General features: G+C 38.0%; 1 protein-coding gene and 1 pseudogene across 2 annotated transcripts in view; one reads left to right on the top strand and one right to left on the bottom strand.

Annotated features, from left to right (window-relative positions):
* Positions 1 to 9,709, bottom strand: part of BRCA2 (BRCA2 DNA repair associated) — an 82,068-nt gene extending 72,359 nt beyond the window's left edge. For both annotated transcript variants that reach the window (XM_058276974.2, XM_058276973.1), the window contains exons 1-6: positions 9,528 to 9,709; positions 8,783 to 8,889; positions 7,107 to 7,355; positions 1,216 to 1,324; positions 666 to 712; positions 521 to 561 (exon numbers count right to left, since the gene is read on the bottom strand). In XM_058276974.2, the coding sequence (XP_058132957.1) occupies positions 521 to 561; positions 666 to 712; positions 1,216 to 1,324; positions 7,107 to 7,355; positions 8,783 to 8,849 (513 nt within the window). In that variant the 5' untranslated portion in view covers positions 8,850 to 8,889; positions 9,528 to 9,709. The remainder of the gene's footprint in view (positions 1 to 520; positions 562 to 665; positions 713 to 1,215; positions 1,325 to 7,106; positions 7,356 to 8,782; positions 8,890 to 9,527) is intronic.
* On the top strand, positions 2,464 to 3,322 carry LOC139436543 (small ribosomal subunit protein eS1-like; annotated as a pseudogene).
* Positions 9,710 to 13,103: the final 3,394 nt, after the last annotated feature.

The raw sequence follows: 13,103 nt of genomic DNA on the forward strand, positions 1-13,103 counted from the left end.
AATAGGGTGGGTTGGGGGGAAATACACCAAAGATAATGTCTATAAATAGTAGTAAGATTTTGACAATATTCTTTCATCATTTGTAACAAGCATCGCACGACAATGTAAGGTATTGGCGGAGCTTTGACGTATAGGATCCCTGTATGATGATATACATGTTTGCTTTATAAGTTCACAAATTTCACTACACACTTGTTCATTTATGTATATATTTATATATGCATGTTCATATATAACTGATATAAAGATAATAATAGTAATGGGGGGTTGGGGGAAAATACTTTGGCTAACAGTAATATTTTGACAATGGTCTTTAATCATTAGTTAAAAAGGTTTAACATCAATTGTAAGGTATTAGTGGTAGGGTGACGTGTGAGAGTCCTGTATTATGTGTTTGTTTTGTAAGTTCACAACTATTACTGTACACTTATTGTTTATGTATATTTATGTATGAGTGATATCCTTCAATAAATTAAAAAAATAATAAAAAGAAAAAAAATAAACCAGGCAGAATGTTTACCTTCATAAACTTTGGTGTATGAAATAAACTTCCACATACCACTGGTGGGAAAAAAGAAAAAAATTATTAAACTTTATATGTAAAACGCACATATGTATTAAAATTCTAGTATATTAAGAATAAAAAGCCGTCTTTTTAATCATACCCGACTTTTCTCTTTGTGGTGTTTCAAGTGTAAATCGAAGACCAGGACTAAAACAAAACAAAACAAATCCCTCAAATTATTCAAAATATAATAGAAATGGCAAAAAGTGACAAAGCACTAGTTAATCTTATTTTAAAAAGGACTCAACCATATCAATTTTTACATTTATACTTTTAAATATTTTTATATTAATTTTAAATTATTTTTAAAAGTAAATATCTCTTGCAGAATTAAGTAACCACTAAGTGATGTTCAAACTGATATTTCAAGGACTTAATGCTTTCCATCAATATTTTTGTTACTAAAAAATTCACAAGAAATAATATACAGAAAACCAGCCAATTTAACACTGAGAAAAACCAAGTAAATGTTTCTAATACAAAAAATTATTTGTTTGAAGGGCTCAACCTAAAAGATTATTTAAGATAAGACCCTCTATTGGGCTCTCAATCAGTGTCTTAACATGAAAGCTAGATGCATTTTTATAAAACAAATATTATAGATGAAAAATGATGCATTAAAATATTTTAATATACTAGCTTCATCATACCTTTCATTAAGGCAAGAATTTAGAGGTGGACTGGTAACATCGTTTGCTTGAAACACGTTAGTCCTCCTTGTGCGATGACTTCTTTGTTTACGGTTGGCAATATCCTTTCCTGAAATACAGTACAAAAACTCATGAGGATGTAAATGCTTTGGATTGTGAATTTTCACTCGTTGTAAGTACTTGAAAAACAAAAGCCTCATCTATATTGGAACAGAGAATGTATAGGAAGTTCAGTCAGTAGGTTTTCAGTTTGCTGATTTCCTCCACAAAAGGGCTGCGTCAAGGCATGTCCCTCCATTCAGTGACTACATTCAACAGATGCCTAAAACCCTTTAGGTGATGCAATTCAAGTTGCAACTTCAACCTTGAGGGGTTCACGATATAGTACAATTCCAGATTTTCAGCCTTGACCACTTGCTATCCTGAAAGAATGTTGTTTCACCTGTAGGCCTTTGTACAAAGTATGTTTGTGTTTCTCTTGGTCTGGAATATCCTCCTCCCTCTTCACTTGGTTCTCTTGGTCCTTAGTTTTCTTTCAGGTTTCCATTTAGACACTATTTTTTCTGAACAACCTTTAGTGGTCCCTCGGGTGAGATTAAGTGTCTGCCTCTCCTATGGGTTTCCCACAGAGTTTATCACATACTGCCTTGTTTCCCCTACTAGACTGCCTCCTTGAGACAGGGGTCTTGCCTTATTTATCACTGTATCCCTATCAACTATGATATGCCTGATATGTAACCCTCACTCCACAAATACTAGCATAATGAATTAGTAAAAATTAGCGAAAGTGGTTATAGATGACAACACATAATACTTCTCTGTTCTCAATAAATATATTTACCTTCTAAGAAAACGTATTTCTACCAAATCTAATTTACAGTTTTCAACATGTCCATTTTCAATATTACAGTATATTTGACTGTCCAGGACATGGAATATTTATGTAGTTCTACTGGCTGATGATGACTACGAATTTGGCACTCAAGGCACTTAATTTGTTATTATTCTTTTTAAAAAAGCTTCTAAAAATAATTTAACTGATCTAGTCCAATAATTCCGAACTTAGAGACGCTTTAGGAAAAATAACCTCTATCAGTATTTTTTTAAAAAAATGAAGACTAACTTAAAACTATTTATACAAGGACATGCAAAATGCCTCATTATATTTTCATTTCTCAAGTAACAAGGAGTAGAAATAATCACTAATAAAACAAATGTACATGCCCTTTTAACTATCTGAGCAGCACCATGGCGGTTGGCAAGAACAAGCACCTTATGAAAGGAGGCAAAAAGGAAGCAAAAAAGAAAGTGGCTAATCCATTTTCTAAGAAAGATTGGTATGATGTGAAAGCATCAGCAATGTTCAAAATAAGAAATATTGGGAAAACACTAGTTACAATCTCAAGGAACCAAAATTGCACCTGATGGTCTTAGGGGTTGTGTTTTTGAAGTGAACCTTGATCATCTGAAGAACAAAGAAATTGCATTTAGAAAATTCAAACTAATTACTGAGGATGTGCAGGGCAAAAACTGCCCAATCTACTTCCATGGCATGGCTCTTATCCATGACAAAATGAGCTCCATGGTCACAAAATGGCAAACCACGATTGAAGTACATGTTGATGTCAAAACTACCGATGATTATTTGCTTTGTCTGTTTTGAGCTGGTTTTACTAAAAACGCAACACTCAGATTCGGAAGACTCATGCCCAGCACCCACAGGTTCACCAAATCTGGAAGACGATGATGGAAATCATGACCTTAGAGGTACAGACAAACGACTTGAAAGAAGAAGTCAATAAATTGATTCCAGTTGGCATTGATAAAAACACAGAAAAGGCTTGCCAATTTATCTATCTTCTCCATGATGTGTTCATTAGAGAAGTAAAAATACTGAAGAAGCCCAACTTTGAACTGGGGAAAACTCGTGGAGCTTCATGGTGAAGGTAACAGTTTTGAAAAAGCAACTGGAGATGAGACAGGTGCTAAAGTCAAACAAGTTAACGGATATGAGCCACCAGTCCAAGAATTTGTTTTAAAATTCTGCCTTTTAAAAAGTGACAAATGTCTGATTTGTGAAAATAACAAAAAAGTACATGTATCTTAAAAACCCCACTTCAACAGAATATTCACCCTCCTCTAATGAGACACTTAGATGATATGAGAAGGCAGTTAAACCAATTTTTTTAAATCTCAACTTTTTCCTGTTCACTTTAATAAATAACCTAATCAAGAGCGTAGTTAAAAAATAAAGCAGGCAAAAAACAAGTTCATTCCCAAATACATGTTTTCCAAATAACTTGAGAATCTCATATATAAACTAAAGAAGGCAGGATGAACTCTTATGATTTCATGTAATAAGGACTATTAAGAAGCAGAAATAGTACTACTGTCTCTAAAGTTTACTCAAGTAACTTGAGGGATATTTCTTCCCAAGAACTAAAAAAAGTAGGCTAAAAACACAGTTCAAGTATATTACTCTTACATTTCAATACTAAATTTAAAGTGAACTTAAAAGCAAAAGGAGGTCTCAAGAGACCTCAAACAAAATTTCCTATGCATTGTACCCAGAAAAAAGTTAACTGTGCTGCAGCATGTCCAGAGTGCACTTTATTCATTAGTTCCTTTTCTTCCCTGGTCCTATAGATAAACCCATTCCAGCAGGCTATAATTAGAGAATAAATCCCTGACTCTAGGTATGTCCTTTACAATTTAGTAGATTCAGTATAACCTGCTTTACAAAGCGGTTTCTGAGCACACTAAAACAGATGACTGCTCTCTTTACTATGATTCCGACACAGCAGTTTGTACACGCTATTATATGTACCACATTAACATATTTATATATTTGTCCTATGTAAGACTGAGTTCCTAGAGGTCAAAGGCCATCTACCTTATTGTTTGTATCCTTACTGTGCCAAGCACAAGGTAAAGTTGCCAGGCACAAAGCAAGCATTAAATATTTGTTAAAAGGAAGGTTTCCTTTGCCAAGTTCATGTCTTCATCTGCTAAATATTTAAGACTCTATGTAACCTAAGCTTCACTGTAATCCATTTTCTCATATGGGATGACTTTTACTGTCCAAACAGATAACCAATTACAACAACTTTTTCTTCCCTGCCTGAACTTTTTCTAATTTCTGCCTCATATTCCCTAAAGCCTGCAGGATATCCAATTGCTCTCTCAAACTGCAGTCCAAAACTCAACTTAATTTTTTCATTCTTTCAACCTTTTCCTCCCGTGCTTTCAATTTCTGTGAATGCCATCACTATGTTTTAACTTCGTCATGCTCTAAACTTGTGATTTGATCTTTTCTTTGAATCCCCCATATCTAGGCTATTGTACAGTCCTAGAATTTCTACCTTCTATATATTTACTTTCACTGCCATTACTTGCCCCTATCACCTGGACCATTGTACATCTCCTAATAGGTCTCTCTACCTCTAGTCTTCCTTTTCCATAGAATATCCCAGAATTACAGTTTACAGTGTAGATTAATGCACTCTATTTTCAGAGATTCTAATTCAATAGATTCAGTATGGGGCCTGGAATCTGCCCTTTTAATCAGCACTCCAGGGCATTCTGATGGTCCAGACATCTCATTTTGAAAAATACATCCACAAAGACTGCTGCTAGATTATTAAGACTTTCTAAAGCAAAATTAATATTCATTTATTCTATAAATACTTACAGAATACTCTCCATGTGTGCCGCTCAGTATCCAGTAACATAGAGGAGTCTCTTTGCCCTTACCTTTATCACTTTGTATAGGCACTTTCTAGTACCATGAATTTCTTCTTTTATAGCATGTATCACATAATAAAATAATTGCTTATGTCTCCCTCAATAAAAGTTCAATGAGAGCAGATAGGGAATATTTCCTAGAAACAGAGCTAGGTAAGTCAAGTGCTGAAAGATAAGTGTAACAAAACAGAGGAAAGTAAGTTCTGAGCAGAGGTAACAATACATGTAAAGAGCTAGAGAGCATGGTGTTATCAATAATCTAAAAGAAATTCAGTATTAGTAAATGACAGACTGGGGTTAGGGAAGGCTGGGGGTGGGCAGGGGAGTATGGCCTATGAGGCAAGAGAGCTAATGAGGGATCAGTTTCCAAAGGCCCTTGTAAGCCATATTAAGGAGTTTGGATTTTGTCAAGAGTGCAAAGGGAAATGATTAAAAGCTTGAAGCAGATAGTAGCACACATACATTTACATGCGACTTTACTGTTCCACAACCTATCAAATAAATTCAATTTCTTTAGTCCGGCATTCAGTACCTGCTTTTAATCTCCTTTCTCAGCCTCAGGTTTTCTATTGGTCCCTTTCAGACTTAAAACATTCCAAACCAATTTCAATGACTTGCTACTATTCCCAGAACAAACCACTTATTCTTCAAGTTGTTCCCTCTGCCTGTATCACCATCACTCCCCTGAATCCTCAAATTTCTTAATCTCATCCATCCTTCCAGGTTCAATTAAAATGAAATCATTCCTTAGCTCCATGTAATACTATTTTCTCTTCTCAACTCTCATTGGTTTTTTGTTTTTTTTTAAGGTACCGGGGCCAGGGATTGAACCAGGACCTTGTATTTGGGAAGTCAGTGCTCAACCACTAAGACACATTGGCTTCCCTGAGTTGGTTTTCTTGTTTGTTCTGCTTGTTTTGCTTTTTAAAGATCTGAACCAAGGGTATTGCATACGGTAGATGGGAGCCCAATTACTTGAGCCACATCTGCTTCCCTCTACTTGTTTTTGTTTGTTTGCTTGCTTTTTCAGGATGCTCTGGGAAACAAACCTGGGACCTCTCATGTGGAAGGTAGACACTCAACTGCTTGAGTCACATCTGCTTCCCTCGCTGCACTTTTTTTTTTTAAAGACTTATTTTTATATTTATTTCTCTCCCTTTCCTGCCCCCCCCACCAAGTTGTCTGCTCTCTGTGTCCATTTGCTGTGTGTTCTTCTGTGACCGCTTCTATCCTTATCAGCTGCACCGGGAATCTGTGTTTCTTTTTGTTGCATCATCTTGTTGTGTCAGCTCTCCGTATGTGTGGTGCCATTCTTGGGCAGGCTACACTTTCTTTCACGCTGGGCGGCTCTCCTTACGGGGTGCACTCTTGTGCGTGGGGCAACCCCTAAGCAGGGGACAGCCCTGCATGGCAGGGCACTCCTTGCGCGCATCAGCGCTGCGCATGGGCCAGCTCCACACGGGTCAAGGAGGCCCAGGGTTTGAACCCTGGACCTCCCATGTGGTAGGCGGATGCCCTATCCATTGAGCCAAGTCTGCTTCCCATCACTGCACTTTTATTACCTTTAGGCACATACCATATTCAATTGTACACTATACTTCACTCATGTACCATTTATTCCTCTTATTAGAGCATAATACTTCAAGGAACGGTAGAGTATGTTACTTACAAGTAGATAACAGATATTTGAACGGAATACTCTTATAACATACCTGCTTAGAAACACCTGGCACCTGCATCAGGGAAAATAATACCAAAAGATACTTATAACAAAGTGATAAAAATAATTTTATCCATCTTTTAGGATAGTCTGCAGAAGTACAATTTAGTTTAATTAACAACAAAACAACTCCTTAGTTTTTTCTGTATAGGAAGACATACTCCAGCAAATCTCAGTAGAAAGGATGTATTAGTCAAAGGAGGGATGAAAAGGAAATTTCTTAAGTATCTACATTATTTCATTTAATCCAAACCTATCAGACATTATCATCATCTCTATTTTTCAGATGGTCACACTGAAGCCAGAGAGGTTGATTTGCCCAACCTGACACAATTAGTTAAAGATAAGAGCTGGGACTTTAAAGCCAGTTTGCCTGAATTCCGACTTCATGCTTTTCCAAGTCTACTACATCGATCGCATCACTTACCTATATCTTGTATGTATTTTTCTGATTCTTTTAAAGGAGACTGGTGTAGTGGCAGAGTTAGATCTTGCTCTTTGAATATTACTGGAGTTGAAGCCAAATGATTATAGAAAGGTTTCCTTTGTGGTGTTTTAAATAGGTTTGGTTCATAACTGCTGATTTTACATCCTGATTCTTCTGCAGGTTCAGAAATATAGGGTGGAGCTTCTGAAGAAAGTTCTTCAAACCAATTAAGGCTTATTGGTCCTAAATCTGTTAATAAAAATAAAAGTCTCATTTTGGTTTTAATCAGTGGCACAGAAATGTTCATGAGCCAGTAACTAAAAAGCATAACAAAGGAAACATTGCTTGAAATGTTAACTGTGGATTATTTTTGTTGAGGCATACTAACTAAAGAAGACCATTAATCCATTCTCTTATGAATCTGCAGTAAGATATACCAAAAGTTCACAAAAGTTACAAAGAAATAACTCCTAGCTATATTAGTCTTTCTACAGTTTATTACAGTTTTCTACAGACAAATGATATTATTTCTACTTGGGTAATCTGGCAGGCATTTACTTGTAAATGAATGAAGTGAACCTGTCAACACAAGGAAAATAAGATGAGTTGTTGTCAATGATAAAATGTGATCTTTCAAAAGGAAACTGAAAGCTTTTTTAAACTTTTTCTGCCCGTGTGAGCTTGACAATTTCCTAATACTAAAAAGACTTTTCTAATGAGCTTAATGGTAAGAATAATGAATGTGTTCTTTTTATACTGTATAATGTGTCAAACATTTGGAACATCTGTGTAATTCAGAACATCAATATTTCCAAATAACCAACAGGATGGTGTTATAAAACCACATGTGGGCAAAAGATTCACTCAAAATGCAAAAAAAAAAAAAAAAAGAATGGATTTTAATGTAATGAATATTAAAAATTCATTCCTATAGTTTTAGATTCCACATTTGCAACAAATCTTTAAGAAATTATTGTAATATCAGAGAAAAATACTGACAATTAAGTGAAGACTGTTAAAATACTCCTTTTTCTGACTATATAGCTATGCGAGTCTGGATTTTCTTCATATACTTCAACAAAAGCAGCATATCACAACAGATGAAAAGCAGACAGAAATCCAACTATCATCTATTCAGCCAGACATTAAAGAGAATTGCAAAACTGTAAAGCAATGCCATTCTATTTTTATTTGAAAATATTTTTTTATAAAAATGTGCTGTTAATAGGTAATGGGGTTATTTTTAAGTGAATTAATCAACATTTTTAAACGTTTTTAGTTTTAATTTTTTATACAAGCTACACAAACAAAGCTCTTTGGGGTCCTCAATCATTTCTAAACTTGTAGAGAGGTACTGAGACCAAAAAGTTTGACAACCTCTGTCATAAAGTAACATTACCAATGCTTCCGATTTAACAGTACTGTTTAAAAACAATTCTTCATACTGCTAATCAAGGGGCCAATCTCCCCTTTAGCCAACAGGTTGGGGTGCTATAGTTGTCATTTGGTTAACTGTAAACAATCATGTTCTTAATTGGATTTTTGATCCCATAAGCAATAAATGAAAGTGTAAACAAAAATGTCAAGTATTTTCATTTCAGCAAGCATGCATTGCTTCCTATTTTTCTGAAAACATTTCTGTGTAATTTATCAAGTTATATAAGACCTGTCAATACCTGCTTTGCTGCACCGCATCTCAAAAATTTCAAAAAAAGTTGGCCTCTTTTTGGATCCAATGGGCATTTTTACCTACAAATATTACTCCAACGCTTGGTAAATACGTCTGCAAAAGAGAACACCAAAATACATTTCGCAGGAATACATAACTTTCTAAGTGACTCAGGTAAATCTGAAGTGCTAGTAAACTTGTCTAAGTTTGTTTACTTCGGTCCTACCTTCTAGCTCAATAACCGAACTTAATGCGATGATGGAAATATTCTTTATTTGTGCTGTCCAGCACGGCAGGCCACAGGAAGCCCAGTGGCTAGCGCGACTCAAGAACAGCATTTTTAACGTTAATTTTAACTAATCCAACCAGTCACAGGTGGTTGTGCTGAAGTTAGTTACAGGGGGATCTTGTTAGAAATAAATACTATCTAACACCTGGAAATCGGTCAGCCTTCGGGATCTGGCCACTCGCCGGGGGTAAGCAAGGCAGAGAGCGGCCAAAAGCTGCAAATCATTTTCTAAAGTAAAAATATTCTGCTAAAAAGCATGCTCGCGGTCCCAGGAAAGGGGCTCCCAGGTCGGGTCTGTGGGGCCCCGAGGTGGGACTCGCGGATCCCTCTCCCCGCCCGCTAGGGGGGTGGCAGCGACGGCCGGAGGCCCCGGGGCTGCGGCGCCGACCCCGGGCTGGGGCGCCGCTGCCGCCTGGGAACCGAGGCCGCGGGGCGCCCCGCTCCCGCCCCGGGCGTCACTAACCGGCTCCGGGGGGCAGCTCCTCGGCGCCGCAAGAGGCCGGCTCACCGCGCGCGGGCGCCCACACCCGACCCCTCAGACTCTTCCCACTGCGAGGCCCGCACCCAAACCCGGCAGCTCCGCCTCCGCCCGCCGCGATTCAGACGCTCGCGCCCAAAGCGCGCCCGCGGCACGTGACGAGTGACGCATGGCGCATGGCGCGTGACGCGATACGCAGCGAGCGCGCCTCCGGAAGTCAGGCTGCCGCTGTCATGGTTCAGGGCCGCCGGGCTGGTTCCTGCTAAGGCGTTTTTGGCGCCAAGTGCCCGTGATCTTCTCCCTGAGCGGTCAGAGACCCAGGCAGCCCAGGAGGGAGCGACCCAGCCCTCGGCTCCTGGTCTTCCCCACCACCCACTTCCGCCTTGGGGCCATGTCGGGGAGCTGCAGTTAAAGACGAAACCTCGCACCAGCCCAGAAAAACTCCTCAAAGACAGGAGAAAAAACAATTACCAGGAAATGGTCCACGTCACAGGCAAGCCGCCAAAGAGATGGCGAAGACACCCAGCCGTTCCGTACGTGTGCTCCAGACAGGGCGACTCGTGAGAGGACTCCATGGCACTGTTTGTCCCCCCTAATTCACCCTAAATTCACCTGATAATTGGGGCAGTCACCTGTGTGCGAATTGCTTTTATCCAAAGGAAGAATAAATTTCCCATATCTTTATGGTAGCAGATATTTTTACTCCTGGTAGCCATGCGCCTGAGGAAGGAAAACTTGTACCCTCCCACAGTAACTGAGAGATGAAGGTAATTCCCTTGATTATGTTTCAAAGAGATGGCTCTCCGGTCCTTAAGAAAAAGTTTCCTGGGTTATAAAGTTGGCAGATGCTCGTCTAGCTTAAAAACAAAAGATTTACTTACATTTCAAGGGAGCAGAAAAATAATTTACAGTAAGTTTTCTAAATAAAAGTGCTCTGAGAAAAAGTAGGGAGTCTCTGCACTAGGGAGAATTCAAAAAAAAATTTTTAAAGACATTGTATTTACAGTTAAGATGCCCTCCTCTCTGAGACAGTGAAATATTAACACTTTAATTTTGTAATTATCCCCATCTCCGTTTCTACCTTTCTCTGCTCAAGTTGCAGCCATCTAAATATCCTGCAAGTCCATAATAAAATACAAAGCAATGATCAGAATTACTATATAGGCGGCGCGGGTGTGGTTGAGGGCCTGCTTGGCCAAGTAGAGGTCCGTTGTTCCTAAAAAAAAAAAAAAAAAAATTACAGTAGCATGAATTTAAAAATTCAGTACAATATTAGCCTTGGGGGAATGCTTTGAAATACATTATACCAATGTGGAATGCTAAACTAGATTTTTTTTTCTTTTTTTTTTCCCCTGTGTTTTTCTTTCTTTATTTTGTTCTTTTTAGCTTTTTTTTTCTTTTGTTTTTCTTTTCTAGGTTGCTTAAAACTAGATTCTGATTTTTTTTTTAAGATTTATTTATTTCTCCCCAACCCTTGTTGTTTGCACTTGCTGTGTCTGTCATCTTTGCTTTTTCTTTGAGGCACCAGGAGCTGAACCCAGAACCTCGATATGGGAGGGAGGCACCTGATTGCTTGAGCAATCCATTCCCTGCTTTTTTGTGTCTCTCATTATGTTTTTCTTCTTGTATGTCTCGTTGCGTCATCCTGTGTCAGCTTGCTGCACCTGCCCATTGCACCAGCCCTGTCTTCTTTAGGAGGCATTGGGAACCCAACCTTGGACCTCCCATGTGGTAGGTAGGAGCCCAATCACTTGAGCCACAGCTGCTTCCCTAAAACTAAATTCTTAATTAGCAATGTGTAAACATTTCCCTTATTCATAGGTTAATTTTATAAATTATTTCTTTATTGCTTGCACTTTTAAATGATTAACTATTTGAATATTATTTTATAGTGTCTTAGGAAGTTTTATCAAACCCAAGCCTGAAGGGTAGATTAATGCTTGAGCCTGATCGTTTAAATTTTTAAATACAAGATTTTTTTGCAAGGCCTAATAAATTTCTCCTGAGTTAGTAACATCACATTTACATGACACTTTAGGCCCTTCAGTAATTGTTCCATCTTCCCAAATAATTTTCCCCATGCGAAGACACTCATGGCCATTATTTAGTCTCAAAGTCAAGGATACAGATTGATCTCCCAGTGCTAATGTACGTGGCTCTTAATTGTTTTAAGTCTTGAGGACAAAATTGTGGCATTTTTGGGGGGCATTTGACCAATTTAATAGTTATTGTTATAGCAATCAGTTAAATCTGTGAACAATAGGCATCCACCTTTCTATACTGGAAATGGAGAGAACTTGTATCCCCAAATTAATTGAGTGACATTAACCTTGTCTTCTACATTTTCTGTCCACAAACACTAGATTGGTGTCTGTTGAGCAGATGCTTTTCTTTTCCATACAAGTCTTCTATCACTTTTGGTGTAGTCATGGTCCCCAGTGCCTAGTTGTTCCTATAAATCTGAACATTCCTGTAATTCTGAACTAATGATGATATCTTGGAATTGTTTCATAGCTAATGGCTGCTGGCCTATACAAATGAGTGTCTCTGCGAGCTTTTGTTATTGTGGTTCCAGCATTAAATCAAGCAGTCTGATTCAAAATTTTAACAAATAACATATTTTCTAGTAATGTGATTTTTTAAATTGAAGTAAGCACTACGTGTGAATAGGACAAGAAGACAATCCATGAGAATAATACTATGTTTGCTAGAATACCTCCTTTCAGTTGAGTTCAGTGCCAATAGCAGTTACTCTGGAAAACTTAAGTTTCAAGTCCTGTGTGGAAACCACATTCTCGTCCTCCTGAGTGCTGGCTTCACATGGGAAGCATGAAGCCAGCTTGGTTTCTCTTTCACTTGGATAGCCGTGTGACTGATAGCAGTCCTTGAACGGGTCCCTCCTAGCAGAATGACACACCTGGTGGGTCCTTCCAGGTCCTTAGGTCTTTGTCTCAGGATTTCTAGGAAGAGAGACTCCCTTGTAAGTATTAAACATGATGATGAGAGAATTCAGTTAAATAGGGCAGGAGACATGCTCACAGATCCAAATTTATTGGCCTGCTAAATTCAAGTTCAAAGGGAGAGATTCTGTGCTTGCTTGCAGGGGCCATTTTTACCTTTAACAAGACTAGTGGTTAAGCCCTAGGCCCTCTTAACTCCCTAGAGTGTAGGAGCTTAGCCAATGAGTTTTTTCAAGTTTGGTTTATCTGCTCTATTAGTCTAGATGGCTGAAACTTGTATGAATTTGAAAATATTTGCATAATTCCTGGATGACAGCAGAAATAAAATGACATGTCTGATTTAAAATGCTCTGGCATTTTCTTTAAAAAGAAAAGTATATTTAAAGAAACATTTATGTAAACTAAGTTTCTTTAAGAAGTTTTTTTAAGTTCATTAAAAAAATAAAATAAAATAAAATGCTCTGGTATCCCAAGAGTGTGAATTATGTGTATGAAGAAAGACTTTATTTCTACCTGAGTATTGGTTGGTGAAGAAGGAAAGGCCATGCAGACATACACACCATAAATAGACAAATTCTCTTAACTTCCACAAGGATTAAGC

The sequence above is a fragment of the Dasypus novemcinctus genome, chromosome 15, assembly GCF_030445035.2.
Source record: "Dasypus novemcinctus isolate mDasNov1 chromosome 15, mDasNov1.1.hap2, whole genome shotgun sequence".
Taxonomy (NCBI): domain Eukaryota; kingdom Metazoa; phylum Chordata; class Mammalia; order Cingulata; family Dasypodidae; genus Dasypus; species Dasypus novemcinctus.